At 50.0% G+C, this 23,204-nt stretch overlaps 2 protein-coding genes across 2 annotated transcripts in view; both read left to right on the top strand.

Moving 5' to 3' along the window:
- Positions 1-4,563, top strand: part of LOC310811872 (hepatoma-derived growth factor-like) — a 9,293-nt gene extending 4,730 nt beyond the window's left edge. The window contains exons 2-6 of the mRNA XM_083680212.1: positions 1,157-1,233; positions 1,686-1,824; positions 2,018-2,266; positions 2,468-2,656; positions 3,187-4,563. Of these exons, the coding sequence (XP_083536338.1) occupies positions 1,157-1,233; positions 1,686-1,824; positions 2,018-2,266; positions 2,468-2,656; positions 3,187-3,207 (675 nt within the window). The 3' untranslated portion in view covers positions 3,208-4,563. The remainder of the gene's footprint in view (positions 1-1,156; positions 1,234-1,685; positions 1,825-2,017; positions 2,267-2,467; positions 2,657-3,186) is intronic.
- Positions 4,564-14,434: 9,871 nt separating this feature from the next.
- On the top strand, positions 14,435-18,099 carry mrpl24 (mitochondrial ribosomal protein L24). The gene is made up of 6 exons (XM_083680431.1): positions 14,435-14,518; positions 15,344-15,530; positions 16,103-16,198; positions 16,386-16,489; positions 17,150-17,280; positions 17,485-18,099. Exons 2-6 carry the CDS (start codon positions 15,348-15,350, stop codon positions 17,619-17,621), a joined length of 651 nt encoding a protein of 216 aa, XP_083536557.1. The 5' UTR covers positions 14,435-14,518; positions 15,344-15,347; the 3' UTR covers positions 17,622-18,099.
- Positions 18,100-23,204: the final 5,105 nt, after the last annotated feature.

Raw genomic sequence — 23,204 nt, 5'->3', positions numbered from 1 at the left:
ACACACACACACACAGGCTGAATAGTTATCTTTGATCAGGCACGTTTGCTCAGGCTTAGAATGTTCAAATGTAGTTATTCACACATGTTGAATGAGCACAGAGAAGAGGATACTCACTTAATATAACTTCATATTCTATATCTAACTTAATAATAGAAGGTTACTGATTGACTTACTACAGTGGGTAGCAGGTCACTGATGCACATACTGTAAGTCCTGAACTCATTAACTCTGAACCACTCAGAAAAGTGCCTGTACACACACACACACACACACTCTCACACACACTCTCTCACACACACACACACACACACGTCCAGTTAGGCTGATAATAACATTGCCCTGCGCCGATAGGTCAACAGTGTGGGAGGCACTAACATTGCCTACCACACACTAACACACACACACACACACACACACACACACACACACACACAAACTAACACACACACACACACACACACACACACACACACACACAAACAGCAAACAGCAAAAAACAAGCCTATACTGGCAAATACAGAGGTCTGTTTTATGTCCACTGAAGACCGGATTGAGCCCATTGGGTCCTGAATCAGACCTTGTTGCTGTAGAAACTAAGTGGTCTAAAAAGATGGAATTAAATGTATGACCACGGTGAATATGTGCCTTGGGGAAAGAGAAGGTCTATTTAGATCAAACTCTAGATGGCAGCCAGTTGGCCTAAAGTGGGAGCGTTAAGGGCAAAGCATACTCAACACACGTGCAGTGCATCATCAAAAGCAGACCGGTGGTGTAGATTAAAAACAAGCACGCACAGGTTTAATGTGCTGACATATGAATGCAATGTTAATGTTCCCTGTGTTCCAGAGAGTGGCCCAACACTTCCCTGTGTTCCAGAGAGCGGCCCAACACTTAACGTATACAAACACAGGACAGGAATGCTGCCTGCTGACACCAAGAAGGTGTTCTCACAAAGCTAATCATTAATAATCACTCAATTCAGAAGCTATCAGTGGATTCACCCTTCTAGCCAAACAAAAGGTTGGGCAGGAACAGTTTTAGACGATTGTAGCGATTCACTAAATATATATAGTTTTTCCCTCCCAATTGTTCATTTGAAATTAAATTGTGTTTTATAACAATGACTTTCTTCTTTTGTCTTTGCCCTCCACAGATTGATGAGTTCCCTGAAGGAGCCGTCAAGTCCCCCTCCAACAAGTACCAAGTCTTCTTCTTTGGGACTCATGAGACGTGAGTAGAACTGTTACTGTCCGTCTGTGACGTGGTTCAGGATTTCTACGCAGATCAGGAACGTCTGGAAAAGGATGGAATCAAATCTTGACCATTTCCAGACCTGGTAAAGACATCTGTGATTCCAGACCTGTGCTATATTTGTACCATTCTGTAGTTCAGAATTGTATTCAATATTCTCAAAAAGCCAGATCATTTACACAGATCTATGTTGGGGCATTTTGTAGCGTGAGCCTATTTTCTACACACGCCCGTCTCTGACAGATGTACCGAAACACAACCTACAAATCAACTGAGCCGTCTGAGGGCTGGAATTTTGAGATGGAAAATGTGTAGGAACCCTTTTGGTAGTTCCTGAGAAAAGTAGATGAGAAACAGGGCAGCTCTGTAGGCAGTGTGTACATACAGTATCAGGCCTATGTGACATTTGAACTGTGTGACCTTCGTCTCAGGGCGTTTCTGGGGCCCAAGGACTTGTCCCCCTACGAGGAGAGCAAGGAGAAGTTCGGCAAGCCCACCAAGAGGAAAGGCTTCAGTGAGGGCCTCTGGGAGATCGAGAACAACCCCACAGTGACACACGCCGGATATGAGGTGCGTGCGTGCGCACACAGTATGCCAAGGTCGATTTTACGTACTCTTAACATCCTGCTTTTTTTCCTGCCTGTGTTAATGGCTTTCTTTATTTGCATGTGTGAGTGTTGAACCATGTGACTGTAAGGAGGATGTTACAGGACGACTGTGAGACGGTTTTAAAATGACTTCCATCCTGTCTGCTTTCATCTAGCCAGCGAAGAAGGAGACTCCATCAGAGGGGGCAGGAGAGGCAGGAGGGGAGAGGAAGGGGGAGGCAGGAGGGGAGAGGGAGGGGGAGGCAGGTGGGGGAAGGAAGGGGGAGGCAGGAGGGGAGAGGAAGGGGGAGGCAGGAGGGGAGAGGGAGGCGGAGGGCAGCAGTGATGAGGATGAGGGCGCCCTGGTTATCGACGAGAAGAACGAGAGGGGAGGAGCCAAACGGAAAGCTGGGGATTCGGTGGAGGTGAGTGTTGTTTGATGTATAACGGTTACTAGGGCATGGCGTCGGTTGCTAACAGCGTTTGGAAACAAAACATTTGAATAACGGCAGTGTTGCACAGGGACGTGTAGCAGGAAACATCAACTCTGTATCATACGAGTCTTATGGACGTGGATGTCACACAGGGCTGTAAGGGCCGCTCTCTCTCTCTCTCTCTCTGTGTAGACCTCTCCTAAGCGGCCTAAGGACACGGAGGGGGAGGGCGACATGAAGGCGGCCAATCAGAAGGCTAACACAGAGGTGAAGCTGAACGACAAGGCGGAGTCAAAGCCCACCACGCCGTCCCCTCTGGGCCAATCAAAGCCCGGCGGCCAGGAAGACCCGCCCACCGAGGGTCAATTAACAGCAGAGAAGGTGAGGAAGGCTGTTCTGATTGGCTAATATGTGACCAAGGCCTTCTCATGGACATTGTTAAAACAGGAGTTTTTAGAGAACTCCTACAGCAAGTATCGTGAGAAATACTCTCAACTCTAGATCCAAAACACATTATGATACGGGGGTTAGGGTTAGGTCATCTAACCCTAACCCTAACACATTATGATACGGGGGGGTTAGGGTTAGGGTTAGGTCATCTAACCCTAACCCTAACACATTATGATACGGGGGTTAGGGTTAGATTCTAACCCTAACCCTAACACATTATGATACGGGGGTTAGGGTTAGGGTTAGATTCTAACCCTAACCCTAACACATTATGATACGGGAGGGTTAGGGTTAGGGTTAGGTCATCTAACCCTAACCCTAACACATTATGATACGGGGGGGTCTGTCCTGTGATGTTTAATGTATTCTATGTACTTAAAGAAAAATACAAGGGTGCAATTAGGAGGGAAATGTCTTCCAAAATGTAACAAAATGATGTTTTCTCTCTGCTCTCCTTCCAGCCGGCGATGGACAGCGCTTAACACAGAAGCCCCGAGGACGACCGAGGACCTCGGATCTTCTCCCTCGAAGTTTGAGCGTCAAAAGAGTTAGCGACAGGATGCTAGGTTTCTGCTGTTTTAGTAACTGTAGAGTTTTAAGAACTGAATATGTATATTGAAAGACAAAAACCCCTCACTTGCCAGTTTGGGATATTATTGTATATCTCTGGATACAAATTTTGTTGAGTTGAAGTCAAACAATAGTGATGAGCACCTTGGGCTCAGGTGGAAATGGGGGTTGTGGTGTATAATTTGTTTAAGTGCAATTACAAAGTCTGGCTGCTAGGTGTCCCGTGTGTTCCGGTTCAGAGGGAACAGCCTTCGCTTTCTTAACTGAAATGATTGGAACAGAAGAAAACATAAAAAAACAAATTTAAGAGTAAACATCAAATTCATAATTCAATTCCATTTGACAAAAAAAGTCCTGTTTATCCTGTTTGAATACATTTAGAGTTTTGAGTTGGTTGGTTTGTTTTGTTTTTAAAGATGTTTTGCTTCGTTATGCTTTGCCTTGATCAGTAGATAGTTGTTGCAAGCGAAATGCTATCGCTATAGCAGCGGTTGCTTAGCGCTGAGATGTTGCATGCTACATGGGATGTGACCAAATGACGTGTCGTTAATGACACCTAGACCCCGCCCCCGGCGTATGCCAGAGGCTTCCTGCCCCGCCCCGCCCCTCCCCCCAGAGACCCTCTCCGGCATACACCAGAGAACTCCCGCCACTCCCCTCCCCGCCCCCCAGAGACCCTGTCTGTGCGTCCCTGTCCACAGATCCTGTTTTTTAATGTTATAAAAGTGTATTTCCAATAAGACAGATTTAAAGGTAACACAGTACAAGAGAACAGAACCACTGCAACACCTTTCTGTAGGGGGACTATTGGGACGATGACCTCAGGGTCAAGGGCTCATGGCAAGTTACAATTGGGCTAGCACCTAATGTTAGCCTTGAGGCCTCCTGATTGGATCTCACTGACTGCCGTCTCACCAGCCTGTCCTGTAGTTGGTGGAACAATTGTAAAGAGCTGGTCAGACAAAATGGCGTCCTCTTAGCTAAAGTCATACCATTACACCTGTGAGAACAGAACATTTTAACACTGTGGATGATTGCTCTTCTGACTTCCTGTTTGTACCACCATTTTGTAAAATTGCTCTGCAGCTTCCTGGTGCTTAATCTTTTACGCAAATCAGAGTTTTGGAATGAATGGAAAATACACAGTTCAATGCATAAACATCTCTCGTCAGGAATATTTGGAATATCAGCAACTTGTTGAAACACCTTTGCAGTAGGACTGGAGCCCCGCTCTGTAATCAAACCTCAATAAAGACCAGAAACTTGCATCTTGTCTGTCTGACCTCAAGTGATGTGTCCTTACGCCTTCTGAACTGGAACGGAAAAATAAAATGTTTGCATTGCATTGTCTTATGATTTTGGCTGCTAAACCAACTGTTGATGGGTTTGTTCATTATTAGTGGTCTTGTTATTATTTGTCTTGCTCATACGTATTATTAGTGGGCTTGCTTCAGACTTGTCGTTTTGATACCTATTAAACTTCTTCAGCTTTTTATAACTCAACAACTCCAATCTGTTGAAATGGTGGAATGCTGGTTCAGGACAACATTCTGTGAGCTTGTTACTGGAACTTTCAGAACTCTTTAAAAACATAAATCTATCTATCTATCTATCTATCTATCTATCTATCTAACCTCTCAGCTATCTATATATCTCATATAATCAATTAATTAATCCATCCATCTAACCATCTTTAACTTTATCTGCTACCATAATAAGGCTATCTCACTTTCTTTCAACAAATGTGTCCTGCTATCCACACTGGAGTTAAAATCTTTCTGCCTAGTTCTAGACTGTAGCCGCCAGTCCATTTGGTTTAAACCAATAAAGATGTTAATTAGAAAAGATGAAGTAGCCCACTTGCCTGGGTAAAGTTTGTAGTTTCTTCAAGTTTCATGTTTTTATAGGGAACTACTTATCCCACATTTTGAGTGACTGCTGGACAATATGTTTATTCATGAATGCAAATTTCATCAGTCTAATCTACAGTGCTTGGCTGGACCAAAGGTCTCCACATCCTTTAGCTCTCCTGGAACACACACACACACACACACAACTACAACTAAATTTCACCGCGGGCCAGATTGAACGGCTCAGGCCATGAACACGGTTATCTCCATTCCAAACTGAGGTGTCTGGCTTAGCTTGGTTTGGCTCAAACAACATTGAAGTTGTTAGTTTCTCAGACCGGCTCTCCGGTTCACCGTTAACGTCTCCAAACTCCCAACGCCTGAAACGGTTCTTCCAGCAAAGCCTTCAGCCTTCAGGCCCGTTCTGCTGCGGCCCCTGGCCGCTCTGCACCGATACCAGGGTCACCGTTCTCTGTCGGACTGATCATGTTACTTTGGAAGGGGACGATGTGAAGATGTTTGGTCATTAGCTCGCTAGCCAGCTGTAGTTAGCATGTGGCTATCGTTAGCCTCGGTGCTGGTTCTGCTTTGACCAGGTTCGGCATGTCCGCTAGCTATGGGGCTAACAACCACTAGAGCACACATCTCATTAATGTCTTGCTGGAATGAACATCAACTAATAACTGTACTTGGTAATTGATGAGAAATCAACGTGTCAGTCAAACTGCTCCATGATGTTGGTTTGACTGGTTCTGGTTCGATGAGCTGCAACTGACTGAATGGATTCAAAGCAACTTTTCGGGGCGACACTGAGCAATCAAAGTGCAACTTTATTTCAGGCAACTCAAATTGCGTCCAGGTTTCTTGTAAACCGGCTAGAAGAGATGTTTGCCTCTGAAAAGCAGCTATTTAATGAGGTAAAGCAGGTGTGGGTGTGAAGGAGTGGAGCCTCCGACTGAACCAGACCGGAGGGGACGGGGACATGACGTCATGGTGCCAGGATGACGTCATAGTGGAGTGGCAAAGAGGAAGAGCCAAGTTGATGATCTCAGAGTCAGAAGGACGTGGTCTCTGGTCTGACGAGGACGTGCTTTTGCGTGAGTCCAATAAATCCACATTTACACCCATTTTATTGAGGCAGCTTTACCCCTCATTCTGGGTTTAAAAGTTGAGGTGATATTGATTGACAATATTCTTTACAGCTTTCACAACCAAGTTCTTATCAAGATGGATGATAAAGTTGAAAAACTGAGGAGACCCAAGCTCAAAGTAAGTCTCCCAACCATAACTTGGAGTACTTAAATGATACTTTGTTCTGGGATAATGTGCTCTTTCTGGCCTATTGGGTATTTTAGAGTATTTTCATTCTAAATCAGGCCAGGAGCCTCCGTGACCTGGACCCACAGCAGGTCAGGTCCCCAAGCCCTGGATGGGCACTTCCAGCCCTGGGGGGCTCTGAGAGGAAGCTCTCCCCAACAGGAGGTGACCCCTCCAGGGTAAGTAGGGTCCTAGAGCAGCCTGGTTGGTTGGTTTCAACATACATTAGCTCATAGCTATGCACTATCCTCATATGTAAATACATTTATTCATTTTAAAAACACAATTCTTTGTACCTAGGGCCTGGTGCCACAGCCTCCATGTGGCCGCAAACTCAGCCGCCAGGACAGGGAGATTAGGAAGGCCAGGGATACCAAGGAGGCCAAGGCAGCTCAGGAGGGGAAGGAAGGGGGGGAGACTAAGGCAACCAGGGCTGCTAAATCTGAAGGGCAGTGGATCACTGCAGCTGGCTCAGACCTGGCAGGACCAGAGAGGACAGTAAGTGTCATGGTGTGTGTGTGTGTGTGTGTACTGTGTGTACTGTGTGTACTGTGTGTACTGTGTTAAACTATGTTATGGTGTGTGTGTATGTGTGTGTGTGTTTGTGTACTGTTAAACACTATGATGGTGTGTGTGTGTGTGTGTGTGTACTGTTAAACTCTGTCATGGTGTGTGTGTGTGTGTACTGTTAAACTCTGTCATGGTGTGTGTGTGTGTGTATGTGTGTGTACTGTTAAACTCTGTCATGGTGTGTGTGTGTACAGTGTTAAATACAAGTTACTCTCCATCGCAGGTCATTGGTGTGGCCCGTCCATGTTCTCAGACCAGTTACAGTAAGTACTCATCAGAACTACTCAGTACTAAGACTGTTAACACGGTTCTCAGTGTGTCTATCCCTGGAAGGATCCACCAATCACAGCATGACTCTTCTTCCTGTAGGTATTATTCCACCAATCAGAAGGTGGGTGTCAGTGTCACCCGGCCCAGAGGAGACCACAGGTGGGTGTCGGCGACACATTAGTCAGTTATTATTTCGATATGAAAAGCCGGACATGTATGTCTTTGTAGTAATATAAATAGAAGAGTTGGTATGGTAACACGTGTGTGTTCTGATGTGTGTGTCCTGTTTCAGAGCGACCAGGTCAGGAGGTGAGCTGTGACTCCTCTCCGTCAGCCACGGCCCGTCCCCCATCCATAGAGGAGGTGTTCCCTGCTGAGCCTCAGATGTCTCTCTGGTGAGTCCTGCTGGGAACCTTCTGATGTCCGATGGAGAAAGAAATAGCGATCCCTCTACACAGCAGTTTTAACTGTCAATAATGTTTGTTTAACTGCCTCTGTTTCATTTATTTTCCAGCAATCAGAGACTCATCAAGAGGCTCTCAAAAAAGATGGTAAATGACACAATAGAATTATGATAATTATCATGAAAAAAATATTATTGTAGCAAAACGTTTAGTTTTTACTTCAAAAACCAACAAGGAATGTCACTAATACCTGCTTCTCTTTCTCAGAATGTGACCGTAGACGACCTCCATCTGAGGGCAGAGGAGACTGCAGGTGGGTGTGTCGACAACACATTAGACAGTTATTCTCTCTGTATGAAAAGCCTGATATACACATGTTCTGTAGTTATAGAATAGCTGCCATGGAAACACGCTTGTTAAGTGTGATATCTGATGTGTGTGTTCTGTTTCAGAGCTACCAGGTCACCAACTGACACACGAGGGGGAGGATGATGCGTACTCATCTCCATCCGCAGTTCGCCCCCTCACCACCTCTCTGGCAGCCACGCCTAGTCCCTCATCCGTAGAGGAGGCGTTCCCTGTGGCAGAGCTTCTGATGTCTCACTCGTGAGTCCTACTGTGAACCTTCTTATGTCTGATAGAGAGAAAAAAATGTAACCCTCCTCCACAGCAGTTTTAATTGTCAATAATGTTTACCACGGAATTCTCTTTTTTGTTTATTTTCCAGTCAGCGGAGACTGATCGAGAAGCTCCTTAAAAAGAGGGTAAATTACGCAATACAATTTATTATCATCAAAATAGTCTTTCTACACCAAAACCAATAAGAAATGTCACTTCAACCTGTCTTTCTGTTTAAGAATGTGACCCTGGTCGACCTGAGCTTGAGGGCAGTGGAGGTCATCGAGTGGGTGGTGATTGTGTCCAACGAGGTCGTCCTTCCTGCCATGGCCCTGTACAAGGCCTACGTACAGGAGCGCAACAAAGACCAAGATGGCCGACCGCTCTCTGCTGTCTCTCGTGACGACTCAGATGACTCTGTCATGATTCTGAGGGAGATGGTGTTCGGGTCAGCACGTTCCTCCCAGGGCTCAGGAAACCAAGTTCCACAAGTACTCAGGATCATCTCTCCGCTGCGGAGACTGAACCCAGAGCCCGGGTGCAGGCTCCTGGGAGGGAACCCCCCAACGCCACCCTCTGAGACCCCCACGGAGGAGGAGCTGAACAACCAGGCGTCCGTGACCGTGGCCACGATCCTCCGGAAGGCCACAGTGTTTCTGCAGAACAGCGAGGCGAGACCGTCCTCTCCTCCGAACATCTCCTCCTCCTCCGTCATAGCCGATGTGATGGTGAGGTTGGAGGACCTCGTCCACCCAGAGTGTCATCTCCAGCAAAGGATCTCCGACATCTCCACGGAGATGTTCTGGAACGCCTGTCAAGGCGCTCAGGAGAAGGTCCAGCACGTCAGGTTGGACAGTCGCAGCGGGAGTGGGACCCGCTCGCCATCACGTGGGTCCGAAACATCCGAGGTGGGGGCCAACCGCTGTCAGGAGGTCGTGGGGGGCGAGGACCTGGGACACATTGCTGCCACTACGACCGTCTCAACAGAGAAGACGGCAGGCCTCTTCCTGGAGAGTATGGAGGAGGCCACTGATGCTCCTCCGAGCTCCGCGCCGTTTCCTGGGGACAGGGTGGATGACGGAACCTCCAGCTGGAGCTCCGAGAGCAGTGGCCTGCGGACGCTACCTGAGGACCGGTGGATGATGTTCCACATCGCCTCGGCCTTCCGCATGTGTGACTCCTTTGAATCCCAGCTCAACTCCCTGGATGACATCACTTTGCCCTTCCAGTGTTACGACTACAGCAGCTCAGCTACGTCAGGTTCCACGACGGCCTCTGAGAGGCGGTCCCACTGCTCCACGTCACCGACCCTGTCCGCGTTCGGACAGACCGTCTGTGATGTCGCCACTAGGCATGCTCTGTTCAACTCCAGCAGCGTCCTCTCCAGGGAAGAGAGGCTGGAGCTTGTCGGGGCGGTCAGCTGCCTGCTCCACGACACGGACCAGACGGAGGGAGGCCCCCAGGACATGACCAGTGTGTCTAAAGAGTCCCTGGTCAACAAAACAACCATGGCGTGCAACATCGTTCACAAGGTCCTGGAGAGTTGTGACACAGCCCAGGAGGTGATCGGAGAGCAGGGTGCGGCCAAGATGTTAATCCGCGAGGACTTTCCCCTGCTGGTGGAGTGCCTCAGCCAGAGCTTGCTGAGGGATGTAGCCTGCGAGCTAAAGGGCATGAGAAGGCTTCAGTCCCACAGGTCCCCGCTCAGGTCCAACAGGAGCCAGGCTAAGCTGGTGACGGAGGCCCAGGGAAGGGATGCCCGCAAAGCCCTCAGCGAGGGCTCCCTCCCTGTCTTTGCCCAGGTGGGGCAGGCCAGAAGCCCTGCTAGGGAGGAGCAGGAAGAGACCCAGCCTCCCATCTCTCCCAGGTCAGCCGGGTCTGGGCTCGGCAGCGGTAGGAGCAGCCATAGTGGGACCAGTGATGCCAGGGGGCGTCAGCTGGACCTGAATGCCAGCAACATGTTCCATGCTGTAGTCAAGATGGTGTGCTCGGACACAGACCAAGAATATTCACATGAAGAAAGCGAAGATGACTTCTCTGAATCCTCCGAGACATCGACCCCCTTTGGAAAGGTCTTAGCCTCCCACAGACTGTCTAACCGGATTTTCCGGGGGCGTATCCATAACTTTTCCAAGGAGCTGATCTGTAGGGTCTATCAGCTGCTTCTTGACACCAGAATGGGCACGGTGTCCACAGCCAGACAGAGCAAGTCCCAGCCCATCCTCAAGAACATGGCTGCCAACCGGACACTGCACAAGGAGTTCTTCACTGACCTGCTGTATCATTTCATACAGCGGGCCATCAAGAACCTGATAGAAGACTTTCTGGACATGCCCAACACCCCTGCAGGTCAGGAGATTAGGCTCCCTGACCATTACAGCTGGATGTGGAGGCAGGACCGGGAGTCCAGCTCCTCCAGTGAAGAATCTTGGGAAAGCGACTCCACCGGGTCTAGTGAGGTGACTCCACCCCCGCTGCAGGGTACTCTGGGAAGGGACAGCTCCCTGGGCGTGCCGTCCTCCGCCGACCAGGACCAGAGGGGGGCGCTAGAGGCCATCTGTGAGGTCCTGACCACCAAGGTGGGAGACGTGCTCCGAGAGTCCTGTGACAACCCTGACAAAGCCAGGGAGATCATCAACAAAGGTACGTCTAAGATGGTTTACATATCGCACAGCATCATGGGTAATAATTCATATGGTGCTCTGGATCACACACTATTGCAATAAGTAAAGTAATTACTCAAGTAATAGTAAAATGTTATACAGTAATAATTAGGTAATTGCATGGTATATGAAGTTGAGCTGTAATTCACAACTTGAACAAGGAACACTCCCTAATCCTCTTGTGAAAGAAAAAAAACATAAAAATGTAATTACAATGTAACTGTTTTCCAATTGCCAGGATTGGATTCTGGGGCCAAGGCCAACGTCCCAAGTGATGTGGAGCCAGGGACCGTGCAGGGCTGCTCCTCCTCTTCAGCAACGTCCTCCTCAGCCCAGGCAACCAGGGCAGCACCTACCCAGACCCTGGAGCTCAAACCCTGCCTGGAGGAGGAGGAGACGCAGGGCGACGAGACGGGACCTGAGGCAGAAGGCCCTGGGCAGGAGGACACCCTGTCTGTGGTGACGACTGCTGCCTCTGCCTCTGAAGACGGTGAAGAGGATGATGCAGCCTCTCGGACCGCCCCCATACACAGCCCACACGCAACCGATGATGACGACAACGACAGCGATCACAGCGCGACCACATCTCTCCTTCCCAGTGAGATCGAGATCGAGGAGGACATCTATTACACCCCCAGGGCCACGGTGATGAGCTCTGAGACCCTGAGCGACATAATCCTGGGTGTGATCGGCCGTCTGGGGGTCCACGAGTCCCCCTCAGCGGTGCAGCCCAACGACCCCCTCCAGCTGAGGGTGGATCTCTTCAGTGAGGTCGGCTACGTGCTGGATGCTGCGGCGGCGATCAGGGTCGAGTCCGGAGAGCAGGAGAGCAGTCGCTTCAGGAGTGGCGCCATAGTGGAAGCCATTGTGGAGGCTGCTTCTGGTAAACTGTCCCTTCGGCATTCAGAGGCAAACCGGGCCCAGCTGCGGGCCGCTCGCTACGGTGGCAGGGGGGCCATTCTCTGCATGGCTGAGACCATCGCCAGGGTGATCTCTGACCACGCCGGGGGCTGCCCTACGGTCAGCTATTTCAGACCAGAAAGCCTTGGAAGTGGGCGAGGGTCACGAAGGTCATCAGGCTCTATGGGTAGTGACTCTGACTCTGACACTGAGACGCTCCTGGCCAGTGAGGATGGCTTGGATACGCCTGAGGCTGACGACAACACTGGCTTGGTAAAGGCCAGGGTGAGTTCAGCCATCCCTCGCCAGAGCTGTGAGGAGAGAGCTGACGACTCTGCCGGTCCTGTAAAGGCTAGCAGACGCTCCTCCGGCTCGACCAGGAGGAGCAACGGGACCGTTGACGACACTGTTGCCTTGGATACGGCCAGCAGATGCTCACGGCCCTCCTCCTCCGTCAGCCGGACTCACAGAGGCTCTGGTTCTGAGTCCAGGGACCGGAGCAGGGAACCCTCCCTCTCCATCTCCAGGGACCGGAGCAGGGAACCCTCCCTCTCCACCTCCAGGGACCGCAACAGAGGACTCTCCCTCTCCACCTCCAGGGACTCAGGGAGCTCAGGCCTGAGTCTCACCCCCAGGCTCAGCTCTGGTCGCCAGGGGACGGGCACATCGCCGGAGGTTGACCGGAGGCATCACAGAACCTCCTCACAGGTAAGGCCACAGCTAGGAATCAGGAGGTCAGCCATTCAAATAGGGCTGCTCAGAAGAGAATAGAGGAACAGAATTCATAGAATAGGACATTTATTGTCCACATAATGTGGCCATTTGCCTTTGGCTTCACAGTGGCAGTGTTTGATTGTGGTGCCTCATAACCGTCTCTCTCTGCTTTGATTCTCAAACCAAGAAGAAACCAGAGGAAGAGGCTGTGAAAGATGGACAGAAGAAGAACAAGGTAAAGGGAATGGTTCTCTCGTTCAGTTCTTCAGACTCTCTTCTTTCCATCAGACTTGGTGAACATACATTCTGAAATGCAATGACAAATTATAATTACTTTTCTTTTTGGATTTCACAGACACCCTGCAAGAACAAGGTGGTCTCCCTTGATGGTAAGGGTTCTATATTCACCTGTATGTCTTCATTTGTATTCTCTCCTCCCAGCCCATGTTATTTGCTAGCCAATAACACCACCCCCAACCCCCACCCTGAAGGGTCATGTTCTGTTGTCTGTAATCTCCACAGGCGCAGAGTCTGGGAACGCCAGCAGCACCAAGAGAACCCTCCGTGAGCGCATCTCCTCGGCCTTCTGCTGGCTTTCCTGCTGTGGGTTGAGGAAGAGGACCCACCAGCAGAGGGCGCCAATGTCCCATTGACAGTACTACTGCCATAGCACAACAGTACTAAAAAAATGTATTGCATACAAAATAAAACTTTCAAATGATTTTCATTGATATTTTAACTTGTATTGCTTATGTCTTACGTTGCCTGTGTGTCTATATTGTGTTGTCAATCTGCGGGTGGCGGACTAAGTTTCCCTGTTGGGAATCAATGAAGTAAAATAAGTCTACTATGCTTATATCCTTTCATTCTTTCAGAGAAACACAGATGCAGACACATACTAAGACAAACAATGCTCACCAACTATTCTTTATAGAGTTTTATTTTACAACATGTTATACGTAAGAAATTAGTATTTAACCATTCATGCAGTGATTGCATTCTTTCCTGATATGTACAGTCATGGCCAAAAATATTGGCACCCCTGGACTTCTTTCAGAGTATACACCACTTCTTCCAGAAAATTGTTGCAATTACAAATGGTTTGGTATTCACATGTTTATTTATTTAGAACAAAAAAAGCAGAGAAAAAAAGCCAAATCTGATATCATTCCACATGGAACTCCAAAAATGGACTGGACAAAATTATTGGCACCTTTTCAAAATCGTAAGAAATAATTGTGTGTCATGTGATGCTCCTTTAATGTGTATTAAAACTCACCTGTGGCAAGTAACAGGTGCTGGCAATATAGAAATCACACTTGCAACCAGTTTAAACGGAGAAAAGTTGACTCACCTTTGTGTTGTGTGTCTGTGTACCACACTGAGCACGGAGAAAAGAAAGAAGAGCAAAGAATTGTCAGAGGATTTGAGAACCAAAATTGTGGAAAAGCCATGGACAAACTCAAGGCTACAAATCCATCTCCAGAGATCTTAATGTTCTTGTCCACTATTCACAAAGTCATCAACAAGTTCACAGCCCATGTTCCTGTAGCTGACCTCCCTGGACGTGGAACTTGACCTGCCACTCCTCTCATAAATAAGCGGTCAACCAGTGATCAGGATCCCCACTCAGCCTAACGGTCTGTTCTGTATGACAAATGTCTGACAAAATGTTTAATGCCAAAGCAACAACTTTCTACATCCGCAAGAGAGGATAAAGGGGAACCCTATCTGACACACCTTCTATCTCTCTCTGTGGCTGTGACCTGTCAGGACAGCAGGGGGCGTTCTACACGATTTGAGTTGGTTTGCGAGGCGCCATTGAGTCCTGAAGAAGAAGTTTCCTCCTGTGACTTTGACAACAGGAAGAGTTCTGCTGTCTGACCTGCTGCGGCTAACAGCTAGCCTGCTGTATTAGTGAGTATATATTTCTGAATACCTCTCTTTGCGCCCAGAATGTGTCAGTGTTGGCTATCCAGTTGTGTTATTATCCATCAAGCCAGCTACCCGACTAGCCTACTCCCAGTCTTGTCTGTTGTGTAACTAGCTATGGAAGCTAGCTGCATGTTGGCACCGTTAAAGTGGCAGACACCGCCGAGGTTGGCATCGGCAGATCGCGCTGGAAGTTGCAGCACGTTTAAAAAGAAGACTTAGATTTAACTTCCCCTGAGACGAGGTGTGTTCGTTCCCAGTCATTATGGGTTCGTCTGTCGTGTCGAGCTAACTTAGACTCATTAGCTAACTTAGATGGACAACCTGTGGTCAAGTTCAGCCAGCGAGCCTCCTGCCACCTTCCTACCGGAGCAGTAGGAACCAGAGGATGCATGTTGCTGAGAGACATCTGGGTGAAAGTCTAAACGGTGACATGAACACGAACACATGATCTTGCAGTGCGAGTGCATTTCTTATTAGACATCCCAACACGCTCGGTACGGATGCACATTTGAGTTATTTCTCGACTACTCGACCCTCAGTAACTTGACTAAAGAGGGACTAAAAAGTTCCAAAATGTAAAAGACATGACCCAAAATGCATATGTACAGTGACGTGCAATGTGACTGGAGGCGGTGGAGCCTCACAGGGGGACGGCGGCGTCCTCCTCCCCGGGTTTCTGTCCCTCTGAGGTCGTCAGACTCCGGGCTGGGAATGGAAGGGTGATGGAAGGATGGATATATATATATATTACACCTGATGCCCTCAAAGTTCTTAGACATTTACTTTTTTTATACCTTTTTTTGCCAGGAAAATGCGGTTAACATCGTTCTTATCGATGGCCGCAAAGGCGGCGTTCCCGAGAGATTATCGCTTTGGCACGAACCGGCCGTGGACCATCGCTGCCAGGAGACTGAACCCACCAGGCAAGCAGAGGAGGAAGGTGTTTGTAGAGCCCATAGCCCAGGAGGACTGGTCTGTGTTCAGGGGCGACACGGTAAGTTGCCATCACACAAAAACAAATGACAGCTTCCATTTAAATCTCAGCAGTATTCTGCTCTTGACCAACACTATCATGGATAAGAATGTAGATGCACTTTATATACAGTACCAGTCAAATGTTTGGACACACCTTCTCATTCAATGTTTTTCTTTCTTTTATTATTTTCTACATTGTAGATTAATATTGAAGACATCAAAACTATGAAGGAACACATGGAATTATGTAGTGAACAAAAAAGTGTTAAACAAACCAGAATATGATTTACATTTTATATTCTTCAAAGTAGCCACCTTTTGCTTTGATGACAGCTTTGCACACTCTTGGCAAGGTGTGTCCAACCTTTTGACTGGTACTGTAGGTTAGTGAAAACTAGCGGAATAATGCTATGCTAAAGAGTGATCTGCTGCTGTCAGGGGTCGCCGTGAGCGCCAATCCCAATGATTCTGAGGCGTCTCCAAGATGGCGGAGGAGTGAACCGGCCTCCTTTCGAGGCTGAACCCTCGTTGGTTAAGCCAGCAATGTTTTGCGGCGATGAGGTTTTAAAACTTGTATTCTCCTCTCACCAGGTTGAGATCCTGTCAGGCAAGGACAAGGGGAAGCAGGGCAAAGTCACCCAGGTCTTCAGACACAGGAACTGGGTCATTCTGGAAGGCCTGAACACGGTACGAATCACAACCATAGAGGGGTGAAGTGGTTTCTTCAAAATGTAGTCTGTGAACTTACTTCCAAGGTTCACAACAAATATCCCCATTCCTGCGATTAAGGGTGAGGGCTTCTTCAGCGTTAAGATGTTTAAAGTTGTGTAATGTATGCCAGGCATTAGATGAATCTAGTATCTTTCTGTTTCAGCATTTCAGGTACATTGGCAGATCTGGAGATTACCGGGGGACCTACATCGCCAGTGAAGCTCCCATCCTGCTGTCTGACATCTCCCTCGTGGACCCTAGTGACAGGTGAGTCACGGACTGGTGTTAATGTTGACTCCAGGTGAGGCTGGTGGACGTAGAAATCGGAGGATAGGCTCATTGTAATGCATGGAATGAGGAATGGTATCAAACGTGTCTTTGACCTGTGTTTGATACCATTCTTTATTCCATTCTATGCATTACAATGGGCCTGTCCTCTGATTTCTACCTCCACCAGCCTCCCCTGGTTGACTTGTGTCCCTGCACTTCTGCTCTGATCCTGACTTCAACCCTAGCTTTAGTCTAATCCTAGTCCTCCAATATCTGGTTTTACCCTTGACTCAGATTCTGACATTGACTCTGGTCCTGACTGGGATTCTAAAAGCAGGTCAGGTCCAGACTCCTACTGAACTTCAGAACGATCCTTAGAGTTTAAACTGTCTCTTCTTTAGGTCTGACAGGATTGGACAGCTGGTAGTAGCTTCATCTGGCCCTCTAATTGGCTGGGTGGAGATGTCACCACATTTCTCCTTGATCTTCTCCCATCTTCAGGGCCCAGTATTTCAAAACTTTAGATCAGAATGATCCGGATTCTTTTTTTTGCTATCCAGGATCAGATCTTTATGTCTGATGTTGAGTAGTATAGAGGAAATCAGCCAGCCAATAGGGAGCTCCCTGCCTGACAGACTCTCTGGTCCCACCCCACAGGAAGCCCACAGCGGTGGAGTGGAAGTTTACAGAGGAGGGGGAGAAGGTACGTGTCTCCCTCAGGACCGGCCGCATCGTCCCCAAACCACTGTTCCAACGCAAGGACGGCATCGTACCGCAGCAGTGGAAGGGTGAGTGAGCCTAAGGGAGGGGGAGACGAGACAAGGACCAAAGATACAGATAGAGGAAAGGGTCCCTAGGGGTCATTTAGGGTCATTTACTGTAGGGTTCGATTGGACTGTCCCCCCCCCAGCGCACGGCTCCTTCTCAATTACCACCCCTCCATTGGGAGACTGACTGGTTGTTGACTTACTGGTTGTCGTCTGCCTCCTCAGATGGACCCAAGGACACCAGTCCTGAGGACACCCTGGAGAAGACCTACACCCCCTCCCTGAAGACCCTGGAGGAGGAGGTGATGGAGGGCATGGGCCTGGTGGAGACCAGGAGGGCCCGCAGAACCTACTGGTACTGAAGGGAGAGCAGGAGGTGCCTGGGGTCACTGGGGACGTTCTCAAGGACAACAGGCGGTGTTGTTGCACCTGAAGACGCCCTGGTACCTCACCATCCTTTGTCCTGATTGGTAACACAGAGGAAATGTTGTGACGACTCTTACTGGACATTTCTGTGTATTATCCTTCCACACAGGGGAGGCTGGTGGAGGTAAAAACCGGAGGATGGACTCTTTGTAATGCATGGAATGAGGAATGATCAAACACGATGCATTGCAATGAGCCTGTCCTCCGATTTCTACCTCCACCAGCGTCTACATCACCCTCTCCTGATGGACACATGTATTTAGAACTGTATTTATTGTTTGATTCATGCTGTTTCAGAACCTTTAGTTTGAAAATACTTTGATATTGTGAATGTAATCAACAATCATGTTTTTTTTATTGCACTAAATAAACAAGATACAGCAACATAATAAACACAGTGTTACTTGGAATCCAGAGAGTAGTTGGTGAGCATTGTTTGTCTTAGTATGTGTCTGCATCTGTGTTTCTCTGAAAGAATGAAAGGATATAAGCATAGTAGACTTATTTTACTTCATTGATTCCCAACAGGGAAACTTAGTCCGCCACCCGCAGATTGACAACACAATATAGACACACAGGCAACGTAAGACATAAGCAATACAAGTTAAAATATCAATGAAAATCATTTGAAAGTTTTATTTTGTATGCAATACATTTTTTTAGTACTGTTGTGCTATGGCAGTAGTACTGTCAATGGGACATTGGCGCCCTCTGCTGGTGGGTCCTCTTCCTCAACCCACAGCAGGAAAGCCAGCAGAAGGCCGAGGAGATGCGCTCACGGAGGGTTCTCTTGGTGCTGCTGGCGTTCCCAGACTCTGCGCCTGTGGAGATTACAGACAACAGAACATGACCCTTCAGGGTGGGGGTTGGGGGTGGTGTTATTGGCTAGCAAATAACATGGGCTGGGAGGAGAGAATACAAATGAAGACATACAGGTGAATATAGAACCCTTACCATCAAGGGAGACCACCTTGTTCTTGCAGGGTGTCTGTGAAATCCAAAAAGAAAAGTAATTATAATTTGTCATTGCATTTCAGAATGTATGTTCACCAAGTCTGATGGAAAGAAGAGAGTCTGAAGAACTGAACGAGAGAACCATTCCCTTTACCTTGTTCTTCTTCTGTCCATCTTTCACAGCCTCTTCCTCTGGTTTCTTCTTGGTTTGAGAATCAAAGCAGAGAGAGACGGTTATGAGGCACCACAATCAAACACTGCCACTGTGAAGCCAAAGGCAAATGGCCACATTATGTGGACAATAAATGTCCTATTCTATGAATTCTGTTCCTCTATTCTCTTCTGAGCAGCCCTATTTGAATGGCTGACCTCCTGATTCCTAGCTGTGGCCTTACCTGTGAGGAGGTTCTGTGATGCCTCCGGTCAACCTCCGGCGATGTGCCCGTCCCCTGGCGACCAGAGCTGAGCCTGGGGGTGAGACTCAGGCCTGAGCTCCCTGAGTCCCTGGAGGTGGAGAGGGAGAGTCCTCTGTTGCGGTCCCTGGAGGTGGAGAGGGAGGGTTCCCTGCTCCGGTCCCTGGAGATGGAGAGGGAGGGTTCCCTGCTCCGGTCCCTGGACTCAGAACCAGAGCCTCTGTGAGTCCGGCTGACGGAGGAGGAGGGCCGTGAGCATCTGCTGGCCGTATCCAAGGCAACAGTGTCGTCAACGGTCCCGTTGCTCCTCCTGGTCGAGCCGGAGGAGCGTCTGCTAGCCTTTACAGGACCGGCAGAGTCGTCAGCTCTCTCCTCACAGCTCTGGCGAGGGATGGCTGAACTCACCCTGGCCTTTACCAAGCCAGTGTTGTCGTCAGCCTCAGGCGTATCCAAGCCATCCTCACTGGCCAGGAGCGTCTCAGTGTCAGAGTCAGAGTCACTACCCATAGAGCCTGATGACCTTCGTGACCCTCGCCCACTTCCAAGGCTTTCTGGTCTGAAATAGCTGACCGTAGGGCAGCCCCCGGCGTGGTCAGAGATCACCCTGGCGATGGTCTCAGCCATGCAGAGAATGGCCCCCCTGCCACCGTAGCGAGCGGCCCGCAGCTGGGCCCGGTTTGCCTCTGAATGCCGAAGGGACAGTTTACCAGAAGCAGCCTCCACAATGGCTTCCACTATGGCGCCACTCCTGAAGCGACTGCTCTCCTGCTCTCCGGACTCGACCCTGATCGCCGCCGCAGCATCCAGCACGTAGCCGACCTCACTGAAGAGATCCACCCTCAGCTGGAGGGGGTCGTTGGGCTGCACCGCTGAGGGGGACTCGTGGACCCCCAGACGGCCGATCACACCCAGGATTATGTCGCTCAGGGTCTCAGAGCTCATCACCGTGGCCCTGGGGGTGTAATAGATGTCCTCCTCGATCTCGATCTCACTGGGAAGGAGAGATGTGGTCGCGCTGTGATCGCTGTCGTTGTCGTCATCATCGGTTGCGTGTGGGCTGTGTATGGGGGCGGTCCGAGAGGCTGCATCATCCTCTTCACCGTCTTCAGAGGCAGAGGCAGCAGTCGTCACCACAGACAGGGTGTCCTCCTGCCCAGGGCCTTCTGCCTCAGGTCCCGTCTCGTCGCCCTGCGTCTCCTCCTCCTCCAGGCAGGGTTTGAGCTCCAGGGTCTGGGTAGGTGCTGCCCTGGTTGCCTGGGCTGAGGAGGACGTTGCTGAAGAGGAGGAGCAGCCCTGCACGGTCCCTGGCTCCACATCACTTGGGACGTTGGCCTTGGCCCCAGAATCCAATCCTGGCAATTGGAAAACAGTTACATTGTAATTACATTTTTATGTTTTTTTTCTTTCACAAGAGGATTAGGGAGTGTTCCTTGTTCAAGTTGTGAATTACAGCTCAACTTCATATACCATGCAATTACCTAATTATTACTGTATAACATTTTACTATTACTTGAGTAATTACTTTACTTATTGCAATAGTGTGTGATCCAGAGCACCATATGAATTATTACCCATGATGCTGTGCGATATGTAAACCATCTTAGACGTACCTTTGTTGATGATCTCCCTGGCTTTGTCAGGGTTGTCACAGGACTCTCGGAGCACGTCTCCCACCTTGGTGGTCAGGACCTCACAGATGGCCTCTAGCGCCCCCCTCTGGTCCTGGTCGGCGGAGGACGGCACGCCCAGGGAGCTGTCCCTTCCCAGAGTACCCTGCAGCGGGGGTGGAGTCACCTCACTAGACCCGGTGGAGTCGCTTTCCCAAGATTCTTCACTGGAGGAGCTGGACTCCCGGTCCTGCCTCCACATCCAGCTGTAATGGTCAGGGAGCCTAATCTCCTGACCTGCAGGGGTGTTGGGCATGTCCAGAAAGTCTTCTATCAGGTTCTTGATGGCCCGCTGTATGAAATGATACAGCAGGTCAGTGAAGAACTCCTTGTGCAGTGTCCGGTTGGCAGCCATGTTCTTGAGGATGGGCTGGGACTTGCTCTGTCTGGCTGTGGACACCGTGCCCATTCTGGTGTCAAGAAGCAGCTGATAGACCCTACAGATCAGCTCCTTGGAAAAGTTATGGATACGCCCCCGGAAAATCCGGTTAGACAGTCTGTGGGAGGCTAAGACCTTTCCAAAGGGGGTCGATGTCTCGGAGGATTCAGAGAAGTCATCTTCGCTTTCTTCATGTGAATATTCTTGGTCTGTGTCCGAGCACACCATCTTGACTACAGCATGGAACATGTTGCTGGCATTCAGGTCCAGCTGACGCCCCCTGGCATCACTGGTCCCACTATGGCTGCTCCTACCGCTGCCGAGCCCAGACCCGGCTGACCTGGGAGAGATGGGAGGCTGGGTCTCTTCCTGCTCCTCCCTAGCAGGGCTTCTGGCCTGCCCCACCTGGGCAAAGACAGGGAGGGAGCCCTCGCTGAGGGCTTTGCGGGCATCCCTTCCCTGGGCCTCCGTCACCAGCTTAGCCTGGCTCCTGTTGGACCTGAGCGGGGACCTGTGGGACTGAAGCCTTCTCATGCCCTTTAGCTCGCAGGCTACATCCCTCAGCAAGCTCTGGCTGAGGCACTCCACCAGCAGGGGAAAGTCCTCGCGGATTAACATCTTGGCCGCACCCTGCTCTCCGATCACCTCCTGGGCTGTGTCACAACTCTCCAGGACCTTGTGAACGATGTTGCACGCCATGGTTGTTTTGTTGACCAGGGACTCTTTAGACACACTGGTCATGTCCTGGGGGCCTCCCTCCGTCTGGTCCGTGTCGTGGAGCAGGCAGCTGACCGCCCCGACAAGCTCCAGCCTCTCTTCCCTGGAGAGGACGCTGCTGGAGTTGAACAGAGCATGCCTAGTGGCGACATCACAGACGGTCTGTCCGAACGCGGACAGGGTCGGTGACGTGGAGCAGTGGGACCGCCTCTCAGAGGCCGTCGTGGAACCTGACGTAGCTGAGCTGCTGTAGTCGTAACACTGGAAGGGCAAAGTGATGTCATCCAGGGAGTTGAGCTGGGATTCAAAGGAGTCACACATGCGGAAGGCCGAGGCGATGTGGAACATCATCCACCGGTCCTCAGGTAGCGTCCGCAGGCCACTGCTCTCGGAGCTCCAGCTGGAGGTTCCGTCATCCACCCTGTCCCCAGGAAACGGCGCGGAGCTCGGAGGAGCATCAGTGGCCTCCTCCATACTCTCCAGGAAGAGGCCTGCCGTCTTCTCTGTTGAGACGGTCGTAGTGGCAGCAATGTGTCCCAGGTCCTCGCCCCCCACGACCTCCTGACAGCGGTTGGCCCCCACCTCGGATGTTTCGGACCCACGTGATGGCGAGCGGGTCCCACTCCCGCTGCGACTGTCCAACCTGACGTGCTGGACCTTCTCCTGAGCGCCTTGACAGGCGTTCCAGAACATCTCCGTGGAGATGTCGGAGATCCTTTGCTGGAGATGACACTCTGGGTGGACGAGGTCCTCCAACCTCACCATCACATCGGCTATGACGGAGGAGGAGGAGATGTTCGGAGGAGAGGACGGTCTCGCCTCGCTGTTCTGCAGAAACACTGTGGCCTTCCGGAGGATCGTGGCCACGGTCACGGACGCCTGGTTGTTCAGCTCCTCCTCCGTGGGGGTCTCAGAGGGTGGCGTTGGGGGGTTCCCTCCCAGGAGCCTGCACCCGGGCTCTGGGTTCAGTCTCCGCAGCGGAGAGATGATCCTGAGTACTTGTGGAACTTGGTTTCCTGAGCCCTGGGAGGAACGTGCTGACCCGAACACCATCTCCCTCAGAATCATGACAGAGTCATCTGAGTCGTCACGAGAGACAGCAGAGAGCGGTCGGCCATCTTGGTCTTTGTTGCGCTCCTGTACGTAGGCCTTGTACAGGGCCATGGCAGGAAGGACGACCTCGTTGGACACAATCACCACCCACTCGATGACCTCCACTGCCCTCAAGCTCAGGTCGACCAGGGTCACATTCTTAAACAGAAAGACAGGTTGAAGTGACATTTCTTATTGGTTTTGGTGTAGAAAGACTATTTTGATGATAATAAATTGTATTGCGTAATTTACCCTCTTTTTAAGGAGCTTCTCGATCAGTCTCCGCTGACTGGAAAA

The sequence above is a fragment of the Argentina silus genome (genome assembly GCF_951799395.1).
Source record: "Argentina silus genome assembly, chromosome: 11".
NCBI lineage: Eukaryota > Metazoa > Chordata > Actinopteri > Argentiniformes > Argentinidae > Argentina > Argentina silus.
Note: the sequence above shows the minus strand (reverse complement) of the source record. Positions and strands in the feature narration are given on the sequence as shown.